The 23,550-nt window shown below is 37.0% G+C and overlaps 1 protein-coding gene across 10 annotated transcripts in view; it reads left to right on the top strand.

Moving 5' to 3' along the window:
- LOC131150625 (uncharacterized) overlaps positions 1-21,198 on the top strand; it is a 46,703-nt gene extending 25,505 nt beyond the window's left edge. For 6 of the 10 annotated variants that reach the window (XM_058101460.1, XM_058101465.1, XM_058101464.1 and 3 more), the window contains exons 4-5: positions 10,255-10,398; positions 20,693-21,198. In XM_058101460.1, coding sequence (XP_057957443.1) covers positions 10,255-10,398; positions 20,693-20,941 — 393 coding nt within the window. In that variant the 3' untranslated portion in view covers positions 20,942-21,198. The remainder of the gene's footprint in view (positions 1-10,254; positions 10,399-20,692) is intronic. The other 4 variants (XM_058101466.1, XM_058101468.1, XM_058101470.1 and 1 more) reach the window with 1 other exon arrangement.
- Positions 21,199-23,550: the final 2,352 nt, after the last annotated feature.

Raw genomic sequence — 23,550 nt, 5'->3', positions numbered from 1 at the left:
CTTGGGAATGAAAGGATTCCTATGAAACATGGGCATTCCATTCCCATGGGAATTCTACTTTTTGGACCAAACTGCTCTCACTATTTTGATGGGTTGGACAACAATGCTGCTATAATATAGTATTGTCACACAGTCACACTCCATTATTACATTTAAAATAATAAATTATTAATAAAATAAAAATAATGTTTTGATTTTGTTATAATAATTTACTATAATAGTTAATATTTATACACTTTATTGCTTTCAATTATTTTGGTTAATTGATTATTTAAGTGTTATATTTTTAAAAATGATTGTTGAAAATTTTAGGACATGGATTTATTTATTACATATTCTTGCTAAGTTTTGTGTTGGAAATATAATTATTCTTTATATATTGGTTATATACTTGTCAAGGGTATACTGATCATTTTCTTGAAATGCCTATTAGGATTCCCATGTGGAACCAAACATTGACAATTGAATCTTGTTTACTTTCCTGGGAATCTTACAATAAGACCAAACAAAAAAATCCCTATGAGGCGAGCATCCTCATTCCCAGGAATAGTTTTTGATGCTGCAAACCAAATGCCCCCTAAATCTTTCCAAACTGGTAGAATTGGGTCATTTGATGGACCAGCTTTAAGAGGCAATAGTTATGCTGATAGAAATAAGATTATGATGTCAAATTTGTTTGTATTTATAGGATACATTCTTGTTAATGGAACGATGCAAATTTTAACATTAATTCACTTGGGCATAATGGAGGTGTTTAATCGAAATTAGTGTGTTATGAATGTGTGGTCTTCAAGATTATTGTTGATTTTAGGGAAAATTCCCAGTTTTGACAAATTTTGTACCTACTAGTTACTCCTAGTTGTGGCAATGCCATTTCGTCTGAGAGGATCAGAGTAGACGCTTTACAGAAAGTTCTTGGCCATAAAAAATAAGTTATTTGAGTTGGCATTGGAAGGGCAAGGAGAAGATTGTTAATAATCACCAAGTACAGGAGGGGAAGAAGATTCTTTCTTCACTTGGCAGTTGAAGCTTGTGAATGCCTTGTATAGCTTTGGTGTGATTTCTGGTTCAGCAAGGACATTTCTGTGGTGGAGAAGGTTAATGGTTATTTAGTCATTTAGCATTATTATTATGTTTTAGAGTTTGGTTAGCAATAAGTGTGGGTTAGTAAGGGTATTATGGTTATTTCCATTTTACGTGACATATATTATAAATAGAGGGAGAGACCTATCATTGAGTTTATGTCTTCCATTTTACCCAATTATTCAACATGGTATCAGGGCATGATTCTGAAACCTAAACCTAATTGTTACCACCACCATCAAAACCAAAGCCTAAAGCCCAAAATCTGCTGCATGTCTACCATCATAGAAGAATTTCCAACAATGCTAGAGTCCTAGCCAGCAGCAGCAGAAAGTCAGACCAGTCGCTGGAATTTTCTGGGTGGCACTGCCAGTTCGAGAACATCAAATCTGCTATAAATTTTGCAAAAACAACACTATAGTCACCCACAGACACTGCCGATCTGCCCCCAACTAAAATCCCATCTCCAGGCAGTGTCCCATGTACTCTCATGCGCCAGTAGAAGGCTGCCAGGCGCCAGCACATGAAGCTACTTTCAGGCATGGTTTTGACCTGAAATCATCCAGCAGTTATCCAATCCCTCTATTACCACGTTATTGGAGTTTTTTGTGATGTTTTTTGCCCAAAGGTGTCACCTTTTTAATTTTTTACATGTGGCACCCAAGGAACGGTTGTTTGATGTTTCGTGGGATTTCCTGTGTCTTTTGATTCAATGTTCTAATTCCTTTCATATGTCAAAATATCAAGCTGTTAGGCATGTGTTTTTCTCAAAGATCCAATCTTTGTTGTGACCATGCACTCTTGGGTTATCGATTCTGCTACCCCTGACCATATAACAAGTGCAAGGAACTTCTTTTCTAATCTCCAGTATCGTAAAAATTTACCTCAAGTTACCCTTGCTAATGGGTCCATTATTGCTGTTAAGGGTATAGGAACAGAAAATCCTACTCCTTTTATCTCTCTTTCTTCTGCTTTATATTCCTAAATCTCCTTTGAATCTCATGTTGGTTAGTAAGCTTACAAAGTCACTAAATTGTTCTATCACATTCTTTCCTGATTCTTTCGTTATTCAAGATCTGAAAACAAGAAAGACACATAGCAGAAGACGTTAGGTTTGTGGACTTTACAACTTTAAGTCACCTTCTCCACCCAATTTTGCTCCCATTGTCTGCACAGTCTCAACTGCACCCCTTCAAATTCATTGTCACCTAGGTCATCCATCCTTGGACAAGTTGAACGAGCTTAGTTCCTACATTGAGTTTTGTGTCTAATCTTGAGTGTTAGTCTTGTCAATTGGGCAACCATCATTGTGTTCCCTTTGCTTCCCAGGTCAACAAACAGGTGGTTAATCCTTTCATGCTAGTCCATTCCAATATTTGGGGTCCTAGTTGTGTCACATCAAAGTTGTTTCGGTACTTGTTACATTTGTTGATGACTACTCTAGGATGACTTGGTTATATTTAATGAAAGATCATTCTGAGTTGTTTGATATCTTTTGTGCCTTCTGTTCCCAAATAAAGACTCAATTGGATATGTCAATTAGGACACTTCATAGTGATAATGCTAAGGAGTACTTCAATACCCAATTCAGTACTTATATGACTAACTCTAGTATGATCCATCAATCTTCTTGTGCCCACACTCCACAACAAAATGGAGTTGCAAAGTCAAAAAACAAACATATTCTTGAAGTCAATCGTACCCTATTTTATCAAATGGATGTCCCTAAAGTTTTTTTGGAGTGATGTTGTGCTCACTGCTTGCTCCCTCATCAATAAAATGCCATCCTCTGTCCTTGGTGGAAACATTCCATATTTAGTTATCTTCCCAAAGGCTCCTTTGTTCTCCTTTCCTCCTTATATATTTGGTTGTGTGTCCTTTGTCCATCAGTTAACTCCATCAATGGATAAGTTGGATCCTTGTGCTATCAAATGTATTTTTTGTGGGCTATTCCTATAGTGAAAAAGGATATTGATGTTATAGTCCTACTTTACATCGATTCTTTATCTCTGCCGATGTCACCTTCTTTGAGTCTATACCATACTACTTTGATTCCTTGAGTTCTCTTGACCTTGATGAGTCCCTTTCTTTGCCTTGCCTTCCAAATCAAAACCTAGCATCTGTGCCCAATCCTCCTTCATCTTCATCCAATTTGAGTCCTTGTTGCTTGGATCATCCCAATCTATAGGTATACACGCGGTGACTCAAGGAGGAAGTTTCTCCTCCAACTTCTACTACTGTGCCTCTAGTTCAATCATCAAATGATCTTGTTTCCCTTGATGTTGATCCTCCTATAGCTGTTCAAAAAGGTAAGCGCACTTGTACCCCATATCTGATCTCTAATTTTATTTGTTATGATTTTTTGTCACCCTATTATTACTGTTTTGTTAGTACTCTGTCTTTTGTTACTCTTCCAAATCTATTTCTGAAGTCCTATCCCATTCTGGGTGGAGTACAACAATGGTTGAAGAGATGCGTGCGCTACATGATAATGATACTTGGGATTTGGTACCTATTCCTCATGATAACTCCGTGGTTGGTTGTCGCTAGGTGTACAATGTGAAAGTCAATCTTGATGGTTCTGTGACTTGTTTGAAGGCCCACCTTGTTGCTAAGGGGTATACTCAGGGGTATGGTTTGGATTATCCAAACACATTCTCTTCGGTCACTAAACTTGCCTTAGTGTTTGTTCATTTCTTTAGCCAAAACTTGTCAGTGACCTCTACATCAATTAGATGTGAAGAATGCTTTCCTACATTATGATTTTCATGAGGAAGGTATATATGGAGCAACCACCTGGTTTTGTTGCTTAGGGGGAGTTAGGCTTAGTATGTCAACTTAGAAATCATTGTGTGGATTAAAACAATCTCCAAGAGCATGGTTTGGTTGTTTTAGTGCTGTATTACTTGAGTTTGGCCTTCATTGGTGTGTAGTAGATTACTCTGTATTTATCGTCATACTTCATCTTGCTGGATTTTGCTTATTGTGTATGTGGATGACATTGTGATCATTGGTGATGATGATCGAGGCATCCAAGACCTAAAGCTTTTCCTTTGGAGTAAGTTTCAGACCAAGAACTTGGGACCATTGAAGTGTTTCTTGGGTATAGAAGTATCGAGATCTTGCATGAAAATTGTCTTGTCATAGAGGAAATATTTTCTTGATATTTTAGATGAGATGGGGTTATTGGGATCCAAACCTATTTATACACCCATGGATCCCAATGGCAAGTTAGTGCCAGATATGTGTGATTTGTTGCCTACCCTATACTTATTGGAAAATTGAATTATCTCACAATCACTCGACTAGATATATCTTTCGCAACAAGTGTTGTGACCCAATTTCTCGATTCTCCGGGAATAAGTCACTGGGATGCAGTAATTCGTAATTTGAGATATCTCAAAGGTGCACTCGGGAAAGGTCTCTTATGTTAGGATTGGGGTCACACTCATATTCAGGGTTATACAGATGCAAATTGGGTCGTGTCACCTTTCGATCGAAGATCCACAATCAAGTATTGTAGCTTTGTTGGTGGTAATTTGGTCTCTTCGAAAAGTAAGAAACAAACTATGGTGGCTTGGTCAAGTGCTGAGTTAGAGTATAGCGCTATGGCACACGATACATGTAAACTTGTTTGGCTGAAGAACATGTAAAAAGAACGAGGTTTTCCACATTCTCAGCCTATGGTGTTGATGTGTGATAATTGAGCTGCTATTCATATTGCCTCCAACCTTGTCTTCCATGAGCAGACACATTGAAGTTGATTGCCATTTTATTCGAGTGAAACTTGAACAGAAGCTCATTACAACCACTCATGTGAAGTCTAAGCTTCAACTTGTTGATTTGTTTACTAAATCCTTGGGAGGTGCTCGTGTGAAATTCATTTGTAACAAGCTAGGAGCATATGTATATATGCTCCAGCTTGAGGGGGAGTGTTAATGGTTATTTAGTCATTTAATATTATTATTATGTGTTAAGAGTTTAGTTAGTAACAAGTGTGATTTAGTAACGGTATTATGGTCATTTCTATTGTACTTGACATATATTATATAAATAGAGGGAGAGACCTATCACTGGGTGTATGTCTTCCATTTTACCCAATTATTCAACAAAACAAAGCTGCAGGATATTGGTGTTATTGGATACTAATGAGGTTGGCATATGCTCTGTTATCTTCTTGAAAAACTTTATGGCTAATGAGATTTGTGTTTTGTCCATGCCAAAGCAAAACCACATGGTAGAAGTACTAGTTGCAAGGGCTTCAAAGTTTCCCGAAAAAACCTGTGATTGTTTTAGGTTGGTGCAACATGAGGAGGTCATGGCTAAAGGGCGTTAAAGATGAAGCAGCTTTGCCCAAATTGTGTGTGATTTTGTGTGAAGATTTGTTTACAAAAGGACTAGCTATTCAGACACACAACATAGTTGGGAGAAGGTGGGGATGACCATCTTCGTCTCATGTGTGGGGAGGCTACTATTTGGGGTAGCATTTTGGGTTTGTGGGAGAACTAAAAGACTAGGAGCATCTTCAAATTGATGGGCTGACTATTTTCTCGAAATCCATTGTTGTGGACTTCTTCCAAGAGCTGGGCTTCAGTCTTGCTAAGATGGAAGTTTTAAGGCCCAGTGAAGCCTCCTATGAAGGGAACATCAGAAGTCCTCTCCATTTTGTACTGCTTGGGACAGCAGGGGGCGATCTCAACTTGGGTAGGGACAATGGCAAGAAATGCCCATCTACTCAAAGGGCCCAGTTAGTTAAAGCAACTTTTTTTGTTTTCTTAAAAGGCCTATTAGAGGAGGTTTTTCCTCCTTGATGGTGAAGGGTTGGGAGTTGTGGCACGACAGATGACCTAGAAAAAAAGAGGGGGATCGACCATGTCCACTTAGATGCTGGCATAAGGAGTTGAGATGTTGGCCCTATGAAAGAAAGTTGGGGTTTATTATAGCAGGGTTTTTTTATTGGTAAGGAATGAGTGGGGAGTTTGGTTGTGGTGATGGTGGGTTGGAGGAGGATCTGCTGGGGTAGATTTTTGGAGGGAGGGGGGAGCATGCACAGTTTGGATGAAATTTAGACCGGGGAAGAGGATTTAGCTATTGTACTAAAGAAGTTGAGTTCGTAAATGTGGAGATACAATAAAACTTCAAGGTGGTGATGAATTGTGCCCTGATGGAGGTTTGGCTAGTACAAAAGATCTTTGAAAGGGAGACTGTGAATTGAGGGGATGACTTCCAGTAGGATCATTAAGAAGCTGAAGGCAGGCAGCAAAATTAGGGTGGTCCTTTGAGGGTTATAGCCTTATTGACATGCTTGAAAAAAGGATGAGAGAGGAATGAAGTAAATGTGCCCGTAGAAAGCTACTCCTAGTAGCAATGGTGCCAAAAGAGAACATTAGATGCTTGAGTTTTCCATCAACAATGATAAGGTTGGTGGAAAAGAAAAAATGAATGGGAGGGCACAAGCGCAACTATTTGTGTGATCATGATGAAGGGATAGTCTCTTGGAATGTTAGGGGTTTAAATGATTTAGATAAAGGTCCTTTAGGAACTTTGTTAATGATAATGCTTTGATTTGTAGTTGTTTCATGGGGTATGCAGTTATGCACATGGTCCAATGTTAGGTGAACCTTATACCCAGAATTGACAACTTCTTAGTTTCAACTGATTGGGAAGAAAGGAACACTAGTGTTGTTTAGAAGCTCCTTCCTAGGTTAGTGTTGGACCATCACCCCTTGGAAATGTGGGGATGAACAACTGGTCCAAACCTATTTCAATTTAAGAATATGTGGCTTAAGATGGAGGGTTTTAAAGATTTAGTAGAAATTTGGTGGGCAAAATGATAATGGAGGGACATGCAAGCTTTGTAGTGAGCTCAAAACTAATGGGACTAAAAATTGAAAATATAAAGGTGGAATAAAAGGGTATTCAGGGGCTTAAAATTTAAGGAAAAAAATTTAATGAGCTGGACTGAAAAGAGGGAATTGAGGTGATCTCTGCTAGCAGAAAAAAGAGAAATTTTTCCCAAAGTAGGAGCTTTCTAAAATGATTAGGATTGAGGAAATTTCATGGTGATAGAAGTCTAGTAATAGTAAACTTAGCTTCATTAACAAAGTAGAGGTGAATGATAGGGTCTTTGAAAAGGAGAGGGTAAAAGAGGCTATGTGTAGCTTCTATGAAAAGCTTTCTGCGGAATTAGGAAGATAGAAACATTTCGTTGAAGTTACGGTTTTTGACTACATTAGGGATGATTTGGCCAGTTGGATGGACTGGCCATGCGGTCTCGATGGATCCACTATAGATTTTCTCCAAGAGAATTAGGGATGGTTTAAGAAAGATGTTCTCAAAAGGTTTTGTTGGCTTATACAAGACACAGGACTTAAGCATCTTGAATAGCACATTTGTGACTTTGGTTTTGAAGAAGTGTGAGTGGAGCCACTCGTGTCAATGACATTTTGCCCGTTAGTTTGGTGGGACGTGTCTTCCAATTATTGTAAAAAATTCTAGCTAGGAGGTTAAGGACCATGTTGGGGAAAGTTGTTGGCCCATACCTAAATGCCTTTATGGAGTGTAGGCAGATCCTAGATGGGGTCCTTATTGCTAATGAGTTGGTTGATTGAAATGAAAGTTAACAGTTCTAGATGATTTGTAGGCTTGATATTTTTATGGAATGCACTCTTGTTTTTGAGGATATGTATTTTCAGATTAAGGTGGTGAAATTGGATGTGGATGTGTGTTTCAATACCCATCTTTTCTATTCTTAATAACAGCGCACTAGCAGGCTTTTCTCATTCTCCCTTGCGGGGCGCCCAGGGCTTTTGGGGGGGGGGGGGGGGGGGGGGGGGGTTGGCTGCACCTAGGCTAGAAGATCCTCTCTCCCTTTTCTTCATCATTCTGATTATGGAGGTTCTTAGCAAAACATTAAGGTAGAGTTTAGGATCATGGATTTTGGATCTTGGATTTGGATGTGCGTGGATTTGGACAAATTTCATTTTATACTATATTTTATCCAAATCCAATACAACTCCAAATCCAAAGAAACTTCAAACATGGGGTAATAAAAAATGGATCATGGATTGGTCACATGACTCTGTGTTATGGGTGGACTTTCGTGGTAAGATTCTCTTTTCCTTGCGTTTTGTAGATGTCACAATTATTTTTTGTGGTAAAGAGGTGCAGGAAATTTGCAATTTGAGGTGCATGTTGCTTTGTTTTTAGGCAGTATCAGGATTTAAGGTGAATCTAAGGAAGTGTAATTAATACTGATAGCAGCAGGAGTTTAAGATGAGAGACTTGCTATAGCGTTAGGGTGTATGGTGGGAGTTTCTCCATTGACTGATAAGGGCTCTTGCTATGGGGGCTAAATTTAAAGATAAAAGGGGTTTGGGATCCAGTGGGGGAAAATTTTGAGAAGGTAGTGAGGTGGAAAAGTTCTTTCCAAAGGAGGAAGAATAACCCCCAATAAGAAATAAGAATACCTTGGCAAGCTTGCTCATGCATTTTTGCTATCTAATCTCTATTTTGGGCTCAGTGGCTGGGAGACTGGAAGGGATTCAGAGAGGGTTTTTGTGGTTCAATAGCGGGGAGGTTTCAAGTACCATTTGGTAAGGTGGGACTGTGGGTGATGGTTAAACAGCGTGGGAGGGAGGGTTGGGCATCAAAATCTTGCCAAATTTAACATGGCTTTATCAGGGAAATTGTTATGGAGAATTATGATGGAAATTGTGCAGGTATGAGTACGACCATGGATGGTGGTTGGGGCGTGTGGAAGTGATCATAATGAGTGGATAATTTGGAGGGATAGAACATTGTCTGTTGGGATTATGAAAATAAAGTAGAAAATGATGTGGAAATTTTTCTGGCCATCTCTTTTGAAGTGGGAGAGGTTGAATTTGTACTCTTTTGGCATGACAGTGCAAAGATTCTCCTCAGAAACTTCTGTGTACTGTTATATTCCAACTGGCCAGATTTAGAAGTTAGTGAACATCTTTTTGCATATTTCAGATAATTTGGTCATGAGGGTTGTTCTTTTCATTTGGAGGGTTGGGAGCTTGAGATGTTCTATAACTTTTTTGGCTGCTTTAATAATTCTGCTGTTTTATAAGGGAGAGAAAAGGGTTAATTGGAGGAAAAAAAATTGCAAGTTTGAAGTGAAATATTATTTATTATTGATTCGGGTCAGAGCTTTATTGAAGATAAATTGTTCCTGGAAAGCCATTTGGGAATCTGGTGATCACGCAAAGGTTGTGTTTTTAGCATGGGAAGCTTTCAGTAACAAGATTTTCGTTCTTGATAATCTGGCAAGGGGACAGAAATGGTGAGGAATCTATGGGACTGCTCTAAACATAGTGGGGATTAAATGGACGGTGACAGATCCTATTGTTGAGGAGCTGTGAGCCTGAAGGTGTATTCATACTGACAGGCAGGAAAAAGATTATTGAACTAATCACCCTTATTATTTTTTGGCTTGTACAGAAAGAAAGACATTGGAGGGCTTTTGAAGGAGTGGAAATATCTCTCAGTATTGTAAAGGATAAGTGGTTTTGAATTTTCTTTGTGGTGGTTTTGTGGGCTAGTCCTTTGTAAACAGTTGAGCTGCCATTGATTTTATCAATGCTGTGTCCTCATAATTTCATTTTTTGTATTCTAGTGGCACCCTTTTGGTGACTCATAATATGGATTTTTTTTTTTTTTGGGGGGGGGGGGGGGGGGGGGGGGGGGTGGAGGAGGGGGATATACTGTCTACTACATAAGACAGTATCACAAACAAGCCCAAGGATTCCAAATCAAGGCACTTGTGATTTTATTTAATTTTTAGTTTTCTATTTTCATGGTATTTTTTTTTTCTTCATATTTTTCTATTAGATCCAAAATGAATAGATGCTAGAATTTTATCAATAAGAAAAAGTAGTGTCCTAGTATTATAGGTTTCCTTATTTTTATTTCTTGATTCCTAGGACCATTAGGTCTAAGTACCACTATCATTATTTAATTAATTGAGAATTTTGATTTGATAATTGAATTATGTGTTGGGTTTATCACTTCATCTCTTCCGTAGTTGTGTCTAGACTTGCATCTGCATTTTCTCTCCTTTCTCTTCTATTCCCTTTGTTCCTTCTTTGCTCATTCAACATCACTATGGCAATCTAAATGGATTTTTATGCAATATAATTATTGCAGGTGGATGCAATTCAGGTTTGTGGAGGTCAGATGACTGCTGATGGTAGACGCCATCGAACTGGTGGTGGCATATTGTGGAGCATCCTCAAAACACAAGAACCACAGGCCTATCAAGAGATAATGAAAAGAGGGAGGGAGTTTGAGGTGTGTACCCAACCTCCTTTTAGTGAATTATCTTAAGAGCCATGTCCAGTTGCCAACAGCAACTGGAGGGCTTTTGCAATTATGTTGTGCCATAGCTGTGCCTGCACAGGCAACATATGCAAATAATTACAGCTTACTTGTTTTATCATGTTTAGAGCAGAAAATAATTGTTATATTGTGCTGAATTCTTTAATGCTACATTTGGGAACATTGTTTTTCGAGGCATTTGATTCGCACAAAACTCAATACAACTTTTGAGTTTTCTCCTAGTCCACACAACTCCAAATTCAAGGTTCCCAATCGAAGTTTTCAGTTGCAGAATAAGAGTTGGTTGCTTGGGTAACTAGAGTTAGGAAACAGGCATAGAAAGCTTAGTATGATTTTGTTCACTGCCAGAGAAATGTTGATGGCTTGTTGATAACAAATTATATTAACTGCCAAAATGAATTGACGTGACTATAGTTTGAGCCACCACATTTGTGTGCATTAGGCGTCTTAAATCCTTGTTCATGTCACTTGAAAACATGTAATGAGTGAAGCATACCATTACTGACTACACTAGCATAATGGTACCTACCATTTTATTTATTGTGAAGCCTACAATGGTTAATTGCACAAGTTGAATAAAATAAATTCCTGCCAAACATTTTCCCTCAAAATTATTTGATTACTACATTTCAAGATTAGGTCCAACGTCCCCCCTTCATATTCGATATTGTACATTAATAAAGTAATAAAGTGATATGGCAACATGAGAGTGATGGATACCTTTTTACTGGGGACTCACACAAGAAAGAGAGGAAAAATTCCTCTCTGCCAGTGTGTGGAGATACGCACATGAGAGGAAGAGAGAGAGACGGGAGTGTCATGGGACTCTTGACCACTGTCTGAATAGTGAGCACTAGCGATGTAATCAGTTAGGATCAATTCGGTTTTGCCCAGAACCCATGAATCTATTGAATTTATTGCTTTTTAATTTTAAAGACCAAAATCTGATGGTTTCATTGAAACGAAGGACCGGATTTGTTGGTTCTTTTTTAAAAAAAAAAAAATAATAATAAATTTCAACATGAAAGAAAATTTAGGCCCAAGCAGGCTAAGCCAGCAACAAGCCTAACAATCTGTCTATGGGCCAAATTTTGTACTGAAGTAACACAAATGCGAATTGTAAGCTATGAGGCATATATGGACTTGAGCCAATGAGAGCATGAGGGGAAAGGGTAGAGTGTGATTTTATAAGAGGAGGATTGGGTCAATGTGGGACAACTTGTTCCAATGACCCAGAAGCAGCCAGCAGTAGCACTAGGCAGTGGAGAGCAGAAGCCTGGACCCCTCCCCTGTCCCCCATCAAAAAGAGCAAGGTGTTTGGGAGTCTCTTCTTCTCTATAAAAGCCCTGCCCCAATAAAAGTAAATCTTAAGCATATATATTTTTCTATATATATATATATATATATACGGGTTTTTTGTCAATATTATTTAAGTGAGAAAGCACGAAAAAAGCAATGATCAGTTTTCTTCAGTTAAATGGTAAGCAATTTTGGGTTACATTTTTACATGCTTCAAATAACTACAACAAAGAAAGGCACTTTGGGATCTTCTACTAAATTTCTTTCTGAGAATCAAGGATAAGCCATGGTTTGTTATGGGAGATTTCAGTACTAAAAAAGAGTTAGAAGAAAGTAGTACTAACGTGCCTGTTGCTGCCAAATATTGGCTGGAATATGTGGATTGATCTCTGATCGTGGCCACCTGCAAGGAATCAAACAAGAGAGGCTTGAAGAACCCAGTGTGTACTCTGGGGGATTGTTCTAATGCCTAAGTCAAGGAGTGTGAGAGGAGAAGATTATTGCAATAATAAGAATAGATGAGAATAAGATGCCTTAAGTCTTTTTGAAGTGCCCTTTTTATAGTAGTTGGGGTGGGGGGCATGCTTATATTCAACAACAAAAAAAGCAAGCTTGAAGTCCCACTAGGTGGGTTCGGCTATATGAATCCTTTTCTGTCAACTTATGAGATCATGGACCATTTGTTTTTTGGACAAATTCAGGGCTATTAAATCCTTACTATCTCATTCCAAGTTATTTTAGGTCTACTCCTACGCCTTCTACTGCCCCTCACAGTAACTAACTCTCTTCCTCACTGGCGCACTATGTGGCCTACGTTGCAAGTGTCCACACCATCTGAGTCGTCCCTTCCTTATCTTATCTTCTATAGGAGCTACACCTAACTTACGGCAAATATATCAATTCCTTAATTTATTTTTCAGTGTTATACCACTCATCCATCCAAACATTCTCATCTTGGCAACTTTTACTTTTTTGATATTTTTTTTCTTCGTCGTCCAACATTCTGATCCATATAGCATAGATGGTCTTTAGCCGTCTTATAAAACTTTTCTTTTAATTTTAAGGGTATTCTATGATCACAAAGCACACTTGAAGCGCTTCTCTATTTTACCGACCTACTTTAACTCTATGCATTACATCATCTTCAATTTATTCTTTAGCTTGCATAATATATCCAAGGTATCAAAATCTATAAGTGTTATTTATTTTTTCATCATCAAGATTAACTTTGTCTCCACTGAAATTATTCTTTCTAATTTCAACTTATCCTAAAGCCTCTAGATTCCAAAGCTTTTCTCCCTAATTTTAACTCAGCCTTTACTTCACCCCTAGTTTCATATAATAATACAACATCATCTGCAAACAGCATACACCATAGAACCTCATTTTGAATGCTCTTGGTCAGCTGGTTCATCACTAAAGCAAACAGATAAGGGCACAAAGCAAATCCCTGGTGTACATCTATGGGGATGGGAAATTCTCTAGTTTTTCCATCTATAGTCGTTACCCTAGTCATTACTCCATCGTACATATCCTTAATGACATCAGTATACCTACTACATACACTTTTTTTTTTTTTAAAACCCACTATAGAGCTTCCCTAGGTACCCTATCATATGCTTTCTCTAAGTCAATAAATACATATGCAAGTCCCTCTTCTTTTTCCTAAACATTTCTATTAATCTTCTTAAAAGATATATAACTTATGTGGTAGATCTCCCAAGCATAAAACCAAATTGATTTTCTGAGACCTTCGTTTCTAGCCTTAATCTTTGTTCAACTACCATGTCCCACAGTTTCATAGTTTGACTCATAAGTTTAAGTCCACGATAGTTATTACAGTTTTGAATTTCTTCTTTATTTTTGTATATAGGTATTAAATTGCTTTTCCTCCATTCATCTAACATTTTCTTAGTTTTTATAATTGTGTTAAATATATTAGTTAAGCATTTTCAAATTTCAATTGGGATGTTATCCGGTCCTATAGTTTTTCCATTTTTCATCTTTTAGTGCAAACTTAACTTCGTTAAGTCTAACTTTGCGAATAAATCTCATATTTTTAGTCTTTTCCTCATTTGTCAAATTTGAGTTTAAGTCTTCTATTTGATTTTCATTAAACAACTTACTAAAGTAACTTCACCATCTTTCTTTTAATATGCCCTATTAATCTTGGTTATATCAGTTCCCCCCCCCCCCCTTACTCTCGAGTTTTTAATCTTATTTTATCGACTCAAGAATACCATGGGATGTCTAACCCATGCAGGCAATTTGGCTACATTTTAACCATTTGGATGGCGTGGACTCATTCCGAGTTGTTTAGGCTCATTTGGCCCAATCCAAGTCATTTTTTGGTGGGTCGTGCTCACTTCTTGTTGCCTCGTGAGCGATGCTCATCCGATGGACTATTTTTGGTGAACCGTGTTCATTTCTTGTTGCCTCATGAGTTGTGCTTATCAAATGGGCATCTTCGGGCCTCATGAGCAGTGCTCATTAGATGAGCCATTTTTGGTAAGCCGTGCTCACTTCTTGTTGCCTTATGATCTATGTTCATGAGGTGGACATCTTCGGGTCTCATGAGCAGTGCTCATTAGATAGGTCATTTTTGGTGAGCTGCACTCACTTCTCTTTGCCTCATGAGCTGTGCTCATCATATGGGCCATTTTTTGGTGAGTTGTGCTCACCTCTTGTTGACTCACTCATCAAGTGGACATCTTTGGGTCTCATGAGTGGTGCTCATCAGATGGACCATTTTTGGTGTGTCGTATTCACTTCTCGTTGCCTCATGAGCTATGCTCATTAGATGGGTCATTTTTGGTGAGCCGCGCTCACCTCTTGTTGCCTCATGAGTTATACTCTCAAGTGGACATCTTTTATTTTTTTGTCGGATCTAATACTTTCACAGATGCCTCTTGTGGCATTGCCGCCTTCCTTTAGATGTTGTTTCTACTTAAGTGGCCTCTAGATCATTTTCCTTTTTTGTTGTAAGATCATGCCAAACATATCTCCCGCCTTCTTTTGGAAAGCTAAGAATTCGTTTAGGGGGCACACTTTGCGATGAATAGTCCACCGGTGTAGAATGGATCGATTGGGGTGATTGATCCCCAACAACAAGTCCTGATTTGGAGTTATGTGATGTGGCTATGGTTAAAGGTAAGAATCCTCTTGGTTTCCTGCAAACGGCGCCAACTGTGACTATTAAAAATTGGTTGGAGAATGTGGATTGATCTCTGACCGTGGCCACTTGCAAGGAATCAGACGAGAGAGGCTTGGAGGACTCGGGGTGTACTCTTCTAGGGGATTGCTCCGATGCCTAGGTTAGGGAGTGTGGGAGGATAAGATTATTATAGCAGTAAGGATATATGAGAATAAGATGCCCTACCTCTTTTCGAAGTGCCCCTTTTTATAGTAGTGGGGGGCATGCCTATGTTAAATTCAGTGTTTATGGATCACTTATTTTGATGACAGGAGGTTATAATTTAATTTATGGTTATTTATATTGGGGAGTAATGATGGTTTCTTAATTTTGGTCTCTGATTAATATGCCCTATTAATCTTGGCTATATCAGTGCCATGCAATAGCTTTGCTGCTATGAAGGATTTTCAGGCTATATAATTCAAATCTGGACGATAGTCCTTTTATTGGTTCTTTGTTTACTTGGACCAGGATTTAATTGTGAGAATTGAACAAGAGTAATGGTTTCTCCAACTACTAGTCAATAATTCCCAAACTTGAAATTTGAACTTTTGCCTACCAGTGTATCAGATTATTGTTCTGTAGTGGTTACTCTGAATTCAGAGAGGGTTTAGAATGGGCAAGCTCCCTTCAGATTCCTCAGTTGTTGGGTTGAACATATAATGTTTCTGCAAATAGTAGCAGACTCATAGAACATGATAGTTAATGGATCTCCAATGCTCAATTTCTGTCAAAAACTATTGTACTTTGGGCAATTTAGAGAAGTTTCATGAGGAGCATTTCCATGGTTTATGTAAGAAAACTGATGCTGTGAGAGAAAATTTGCTTCAAGCACAAACTGCTTTTCTTACAGGCTCTATAAGTTCTGAAGTTGTAAAGGGAAAATTGAAAGAATTTACAAAGTTGCAAAGTAGTGAGGAATATATGTTGATGCAGAAGACTAGGCAAACTTGGCTGAAACTAGGTGATAAGAACAATAGGTTCTTTCATCATTGATTACTGCAAAAAATACTAGATCTTAAATAATGTTTCTTTTTAATGCTGCAGGTGAAAAAATTGATACTATTGATGTTATCTTTGCTGAAAATTGCTGGATTTCCATAAGCAATTATTAGGGAAAAAAAATGCAGAGATTTAGGCCTTGTAATTTGGCATATCATAAGAGAAATATAAACTTTGAATGTAGCTCTTCATGTAAAGATATATCGGGCATTTCAGTGCTAGAAAAAGAAGTAAAAGAGGTTATTTTTTCATTCTCTGATGATAAGGCACCAGGCCTAGATGGGTTTAATGTAAGAGTTCTACAAAATTCGCCAGAGCATTTGGTAAGGATGTAATTGATGATGTTCTTTTCTTCTTTAAAGATTCCAAATTACTAAAACATATTAATGCTACTTTCTTGACATTAATTCCCAAGACCAAACATCCTGGGCATTCAAAAGATTTCAGACCAGTAGCATGTTGTAACTTGGTTTACAAATGCACAAGAAGAATACTAACTAATAGGCTTAAAAAATATATTGAAGCTTTTCGTTGATATAAATCAGACCCCTTTTATAAAGGGGAAGGAGTATTCATGAGAATTTTCTACTTTTGAAACCTTAAGTATAATTTGAATAATAGGTCTTTAAGGATTGTTTTGAAAGCTGATTTACTGATTGCTTTTTGATTCTATACATTGAGATGCAATTCTTCAACTACTGGAATGTATTGATATACCAAAGAATTTTTTTGGTTGTATGAAAGAATGTGTTACAACACCATGTTATTCTCTGCTCATTAATGGCTCACCCAAAGGTTCTTTAAAGGGGAAAGAGGCATCAGACAAGGGATCATATTTCTCCTTATATTTTTGTTATGATGATGGAGATTTTCATTAGACTTTAGAGATAGCAGCTACACAAGGAAAAATGGTATATTGTTCAAAATGTAAGAAGCTGCAATTGCTGAACCTTTGCTTTGCCGATGATTTCTTAATCTTGGCTCAGGGGAATATTCAATCACCTATATGTATCAAGCACATTTTACATATATTCTACAAGATTACAAGGCTGAAAAGTAATCATGCTGAATCTGGAATTTTCTATTCTGGTATTCCTATGGAAGAAGCTAATCATGTTGTTCAGATTCTTGGATTTTTAGTAGGAAAGCTCCTTGTCAGGCACCTTGGTTACCTTTTGGTACCAAAAGGACTGTGATATTCTATTGGAAAAATTATCAGTGCGGATTAATAAATGGACCCATAAAATGCTTTCTTATGCTGGTAGGCTTCAATTAATCAAATCAATACTGCACAGTATATGCGCTTATTGGGTGCTGCTGTTTTTCTTCCCCAAGCTGTTATACATGATTTAGAGAGAAAATTTAAAACTTTTCTTTGGGAGTTTATTATTGGATACAAATTGTAGCAACATATTATGAAAAGAAGTTTGCAGTAATTTTACAAAAGGAGGCCGTGGGATTAAACTTCTTTCAGAATGGAACAATGCTGCAATGATCAAATTAATTTGGCAGATATGCTCTTCAAAAGGGTTCTTATGGTTAGTCTAGCTACATTTCTATAAATATTTTTAGGTAAGAATTTCTGGGCATTGTGTGAATCATCATCAGATTCCTGGATTTGGAGGAAGGTTTTAAAAACCAGATTAGTAGCATATTCACACACCAAGTATTCTGTTGGTATGGGAAAAATATTTGCATTCTACATGATAACTGACACCCCTCACAGTCCATTATTGGAACATTATGGCCCTCAGTTGCAGTTTGAGCTGGGTATCATAGAAACCAAAGTGGAAGAGTTTATATTAAGAATCAAGGGTGGCATTGGCCAAGAAGGCTATCTCAGAATGTGCTATCATGAATGCATTACCTTTATCCTAGACAAGGGAAAGGAATGTAAAATCAGTTGGGATTCAAATTCATTGAGAAGTTTTTTATCTTATTAGCTTTGGAATCAGCTAGAGCTAAGAATCCTATCTCCATCTGGGCAAATGTACTCTGGACATAACATGCCATTCAAAGGCATTCTTTTGTATGTTGGCTAGCTATTCGAGATAGATTGTCTAGAAAGGAAAAGCTGGTTTCATGGGGCAAAATTACTGATACTTCCTGCAGTTTGTGTAAGGCTGCTACTGAAACAATTTTTTAATTGCATATACACCGGCACATTTATAACACAATATGGTCTGAGTTCGGAATACTGGCGGCTCAAATGAATTGGGAAACCAATCTTTACTGGCTGTCAGGCCTTGAAAATACAAAATCTGATGAAGTTTCAAAGCTGCCATGGTCTGCTGCACCATATCATTCTTGGAAAATGAGAAATTTGGTGCTATATGCTGAAGCTAAAGCTGATATTTACACTATTGCGAGCTATTAAAGATGTTAGATTTAGATGTATGAGCATAAAAAATTTTGAATTCTTAGTCAAAAGACCTAGCTGATTGTCCTCCTCGATAATATATATATTTAGCAAGCTATTAAAGATGTAAGGTTTAGATGTATGAGCATAAAATATTTGAATTCCTAGTCTTAAGACTTAGCTGATTGTCCTTCTTGATCATATATATATTGGTTTTTCGGTTCAGTTATCTTGTAAAAAACTGAAATTGAAACTGAAAACCCTTTTTTTATTGAAAGCTAAAACTGAAAACTGACACTGCAAACCCTTTTTTTAATTAAAAACTAAATTGAAAACTGAAACTGGAAAACCAATCCAAAATGTAAAATGGTTCGGCTTTGTCTGGTTTGGGGTTTTTCAGTAATTTTTGTACACCCCCGTGAGTAGTGAGCTTTGCTTCTTGGGAATAAACTGATTGCTGGAAATATGGATCAAGTAAATGGGGGAAAAATATGCAGTGGATCATGGTCTCTGCTGATCATGGTTTTCAAACCAGGAAATGCACCGACTGGTTCAACTGTAACCAGTCACCAAGTCGGTCTGGGCGGCACCCCATAACTAGAAATGAAGCGAACAGGCATTGACCCGGCCAGAATGGTCTGAACATACATCGGTCCGAACTGCGGTCAAAAGCAGGTCAACCCAGCTCTTTGCTTTATAATGAAAATTAATGGAGGAGGCGTGAGTGCTGAGGTTTTGAACCCATGACCTTCCATAACACATAGTTGCCTTACCACCAGTCCAATTGATGTTCTTATGCTTATTAATGGGTTAAATTATGCAGACAAACAGAAATATACAAAAACATCACACACATATAAATAATGAAAATAATAATATAATAACTATCTAATAGTATATAATAATAAGTTTTAAGAATATTTTAGAAAAATAAGAAAAATTTGTACAAATTTTATTTAGATAGTGATTATTTTTTGTTTTAATTAGCTTATAAGCAGCTTTAACTATATATATAAATGTATATAGATATATATATCCATATATGTTATATAGGATCGGTGATATTATTTTTCTAATACACACAAAAATAATATGCAATATAATGTCATTCTAACATCACCAGTTCAACCACTGGTTTAACCCACCTGTCCGATCGATCTAACCGGCCCCCAATGGCTTCACTGGGTTAGTCACTGGTCCAGTTTTTAAAGCCATGCTGCTGATGTTCTGTGGTTTTACTTTAAATGCTTGTTTGAGAAACTGAACAATATGGTCATTATAGAATGCTAGTCATGGGACAAATGATGCGTGTGTAATGTATCTTCATTTATTTATGTTTATGACATTAATCAAATTTTTACATTTTATTATGTTTGATTTTGTTTTTAAAATAAAATTTTTTCTTTTTATGCCTCTTAACATTTACTCTCATGCCATGAATTATTCTAAGTTGGGCAAAATATTGCCAAGTAATAGTAAAATTTTTGTTGAAATTTAAAAATGTTAGGATCTTAAAAAATTGGCACCAAAGAATGAGTTTTAAATACTTAGTTATGCTATCTTAATGTGCTAGTTAAGTAGTCATAGGTTAATAATGAGGTAACTAATATTTTATTTTATATTTGTAGTAGTTTATTACTCAAATTTCAATCAATATTTTTATAGGGCATTTTAGGAGAATAAAAAGTGGGGAATTCTCTTAATAGATATAGATATGCATGACTAGACATTCGACTCAAGAAGTGATATTTGTATGTTATGACAGCGAGGCCATGAGTTTTAAGTACTTTTTCTATTGGATTCCATCTGCTGTATTAAATGTTGTGTTTGATAGGAAAGGGAAATTGAAGGATGGAAAGTCACTTGGTCCAATAGCTGTGATGCATAATCAAGAAAGGAAGCTCGATGTTTTAACCATTGGATTAAGAAACTTTCCATCCTCTTCCTCCTACAATGTCAGGGTTAGTGAAATCTGTGTCATGGCTTGTTCTTTTATGTTGCATCTGTATGTGGCATTGAAGATTTAAAAGCCAAAATTCCATGATACCAACAGAAAACTCTTTTTTTTTTTTTCCTAATAATAACAGCAAACTGTTTTTCAATTTGCAATTAAAAAAAAAAAAATCAACTAATTGTTGCTCATTCCTTCTCTTCCTCTTCTTAATCAACAAATGGAATCCTGATCCCAGTTCTTGGCTTGATTGTATGAACTTGTATTTTGTATAGGGAGCATGTTAGATATAGAATCATGATGGTGCTTTCCTGAATCAATTTGCCGCCCCTATTGGCATATTTTCTTCCTTTAGAACACATTATGCTTCAACTTGAACGATTTGCTGATCTTTGTATCCAAGCCGTGAGTTAAAATTGCAGTATTGTCTTTTGTTTTGCAGAAGCAATTTAGACAACAAAACATCAAGCAAGCAACAGAGAATAGCAAAGGTGTGTCTTCTAAAGAAATTGCCTGTGCGCCCACTGATCAGGGTACAGCCAGTGTTTCAGATGGTTCACAGCCAATACCAGGAGGAGGAAATCCTCTTGATCAGTCCAACAGTGAAAGGGAGCGGGTATCCGTTCATGACAGGATAAGAGTACCTGTTTCATATGACGATGTGCTTGGTGAGGATCAGAATGATGGTTAGCATGATCTCTGGAACAAATGAGTGTTTATATATGACTCCATCAATTTCATGCATTTTTCAATTTTGAATTTTGTAATTTTTGCCCCAAAGTCATTTTCTCCTTATTGATAAATGGTTATATGTCAATCACATCATTTTCTTTTCATAGTGACGAATTTTTGCTTATTTGATGGATGATAAGCATGGATGGTTTCATTAACCACACATTTGTACATAGAACTAGAACGGAATCATATCGAATGGTATCGAGTTTATCACTTGAATTTGTCATGATCACCATTCAAATTTTCATTTCATTCATTTCCCGCTCCATAGCAAAATATGTAAAACAATTCTTTTAATGAACATTATTGAGGTGTTTTGGCTTTCACTGACAGTTGGTACCCCCTTGGTAGAAAAGGTGGGATTTTGTTAGGAGGATCTCATGCCCTGCGTGAGGAGTGGTTGTTTGTTTTGTATCATTTGAAAACAAACAATTCACGAAGATTTAGTGTTCCGAAAACAATGAAGATTTAAGCAGTAAATGCATAGGGTTTTTTAGCATGGGTACATGGGTTGCAGGTCAGGGTTTGTGAGGTAATTCATGTTGGAACTTGTTAGAAAATTGTATTGTATTTGTTCAAACGTGAATGCATACCAAAGATGTCCTTGTATGGATTCGAAGAGAGACGATTGTAAGATCCCATGATATATGATGGCCGCGCTTCCGAGCTTAACATGGCGAAATAGGGAATCTCTACAGATTGATCATTTTGCAGCTTAACACATTCACCACTTGCCATCATAACCTTAATGGTAAAGAAGCTGCACTGAGGTCCCAACCTTATTGCCAGTTCTCTAACCACCTATTTTGTGCCCCCGTGTATTGCTGCAACTGAGCAAACACCTCCCCTAAGAACAAAGTCGGAGAGAAGGGAATTGTTGATCAGGAAATAGAATATAAGGGTGTGTTTGTTTTGCAAGATAATTGTGTTATTTTGCAGGCTTATGGCGAGGAGGTTAGACGAAGATTACTCTAGTCCATGTTTGGTGCGAGTAAATTATGCGATTGGATAGGCTGTTGGATCCTCTTAGGCTAATTTTATTTTGTATTTTTTAAGAACATAAAGGAAAAAGGAAAAAACAGATTTATGGGTCCCTTTTAAATGGTAAGACTGCTATAGCCAATTTAGTCCTTCAGTACCACTCAATCCAATACAATCATGTTGGGGAGTCTGTCTGTACATGGAAAGAATAAAAAAGGGGACGTGATTTGTGAGTATGATTTATAATCGTGTGCCCATTCTGTCCTCATTGGAGTTCTTTTTTGGACGGGAGACGTGAAATCATTTTACTTTGCCCCGGCAATATAATCATTGGGGTTATCTTTCATACCAAAAGATATAAAATTATGCTTTCAAAAATCAAAATTTAATAGCATTTTATTATCTTCCAATTACCTACATAATATATATATGTTGAAATGTTTTCTAAAATAATTGATTTTCTAGAATGTCTAGACTAGGGCGCAACTGGGTTATCTTGGAAGTCAACCAGGTCTACTAAACACAAAGAAACAATTGAATATATTGCAGACTATGTCGACCAAGGTTCGACCAAGATGCGACCAGGTCGACTTTAGAAATCTGCTTCACGAATGATAGTTAATAAAATAGTTATTTAACAAATTATTTAAATTTGAACAGATGTAATTATTCGGAATAGGCATAATTCTCTCTTACTTAAAGACGTAATTAACTCCAAGAATCATATAGAAATATTTAATCATTCTCTCATTCTCTTTGTCTCAAAAAGCTTTCACAAATTTTGTCTTCTTCAATCCTGAGTTTTGTTTTCTATAGAAATAGAATTTCATAAATTTGTTTAGATTTTTCTAAGGGTGTTTGTGGTCAGTTTTTCGTTTGTGTGTAATGCAAACTAATATCAGATTATATTCCGAACTTCATTGTATCCTGGAAACGTATTTCTGACTCAATACACACCGATCTTGTAAAGACCCGAAAAATATAATAATAAAAACAATTGGAAAAGGAGGATTTTTGGGTTGGTGAAGAGCAAACCGGTGATGGTTTTTTGGAGCATTAAGAAAATCGTCGACGTTTATATGATTTTACCGCAATAACATAAGTGGGTAAACGGTAAAAACTGGGCCGGTTAAAGAGCAAACCGGTGAAAAATTTCTGAGAGCTTGAGAAAACCATTAAAAGGGATTCTGCGAGCTTCATTGTTTTAATTAAACAAATTCTCTCTCTCTCTCTCTCTCTCTCTCTCTCTCTCTCTCTCTCTCTCTCTCTTTTTCTAAAACCTACTGCTCTCTCTCCATTTTCTCTATGATTTCGCTCTGACCTTAGCTCGAATTGACGATCAGAAGATACCACGAGGTTCGTGGGAAGATTCTTTTCAACTTAACCAAAGCAGATTTTCAATTTGGAGTTTTAGGGTACCACTCCAAAATTGAGGTAAGGGTGTTAAATATTGGTTTTAATTGTTAAATTGGAGTATTTGGGGCCTATGGAATACTAAATGATAATATTCTGGAGGTTGAGTTGATTAATTTGGGGAAATGTGAATTGAAGCCTTTTGAGCTGCAAACACCGTGGAGCATAGGA

Source organism: Malania oleifera, chromosome 3 (assembly GCF_029873635.1).
Source record: "Malania oleifera isolate guangnan ecotype guangnan chromosome 3, ASM2987363v1, whole genome shotgun sequence".
NCBI lineage: Eukaryota > Viridiplantae > Streptophyta > Magnoliopsida > Santalales > Ximeniaceae > Malania > Malania oleifera.
The sequence above is the reverse complement of the archived record's forward strand: the minus strand, read 5'-3'. Positions and strand labels throughout refer to the sequence as shown.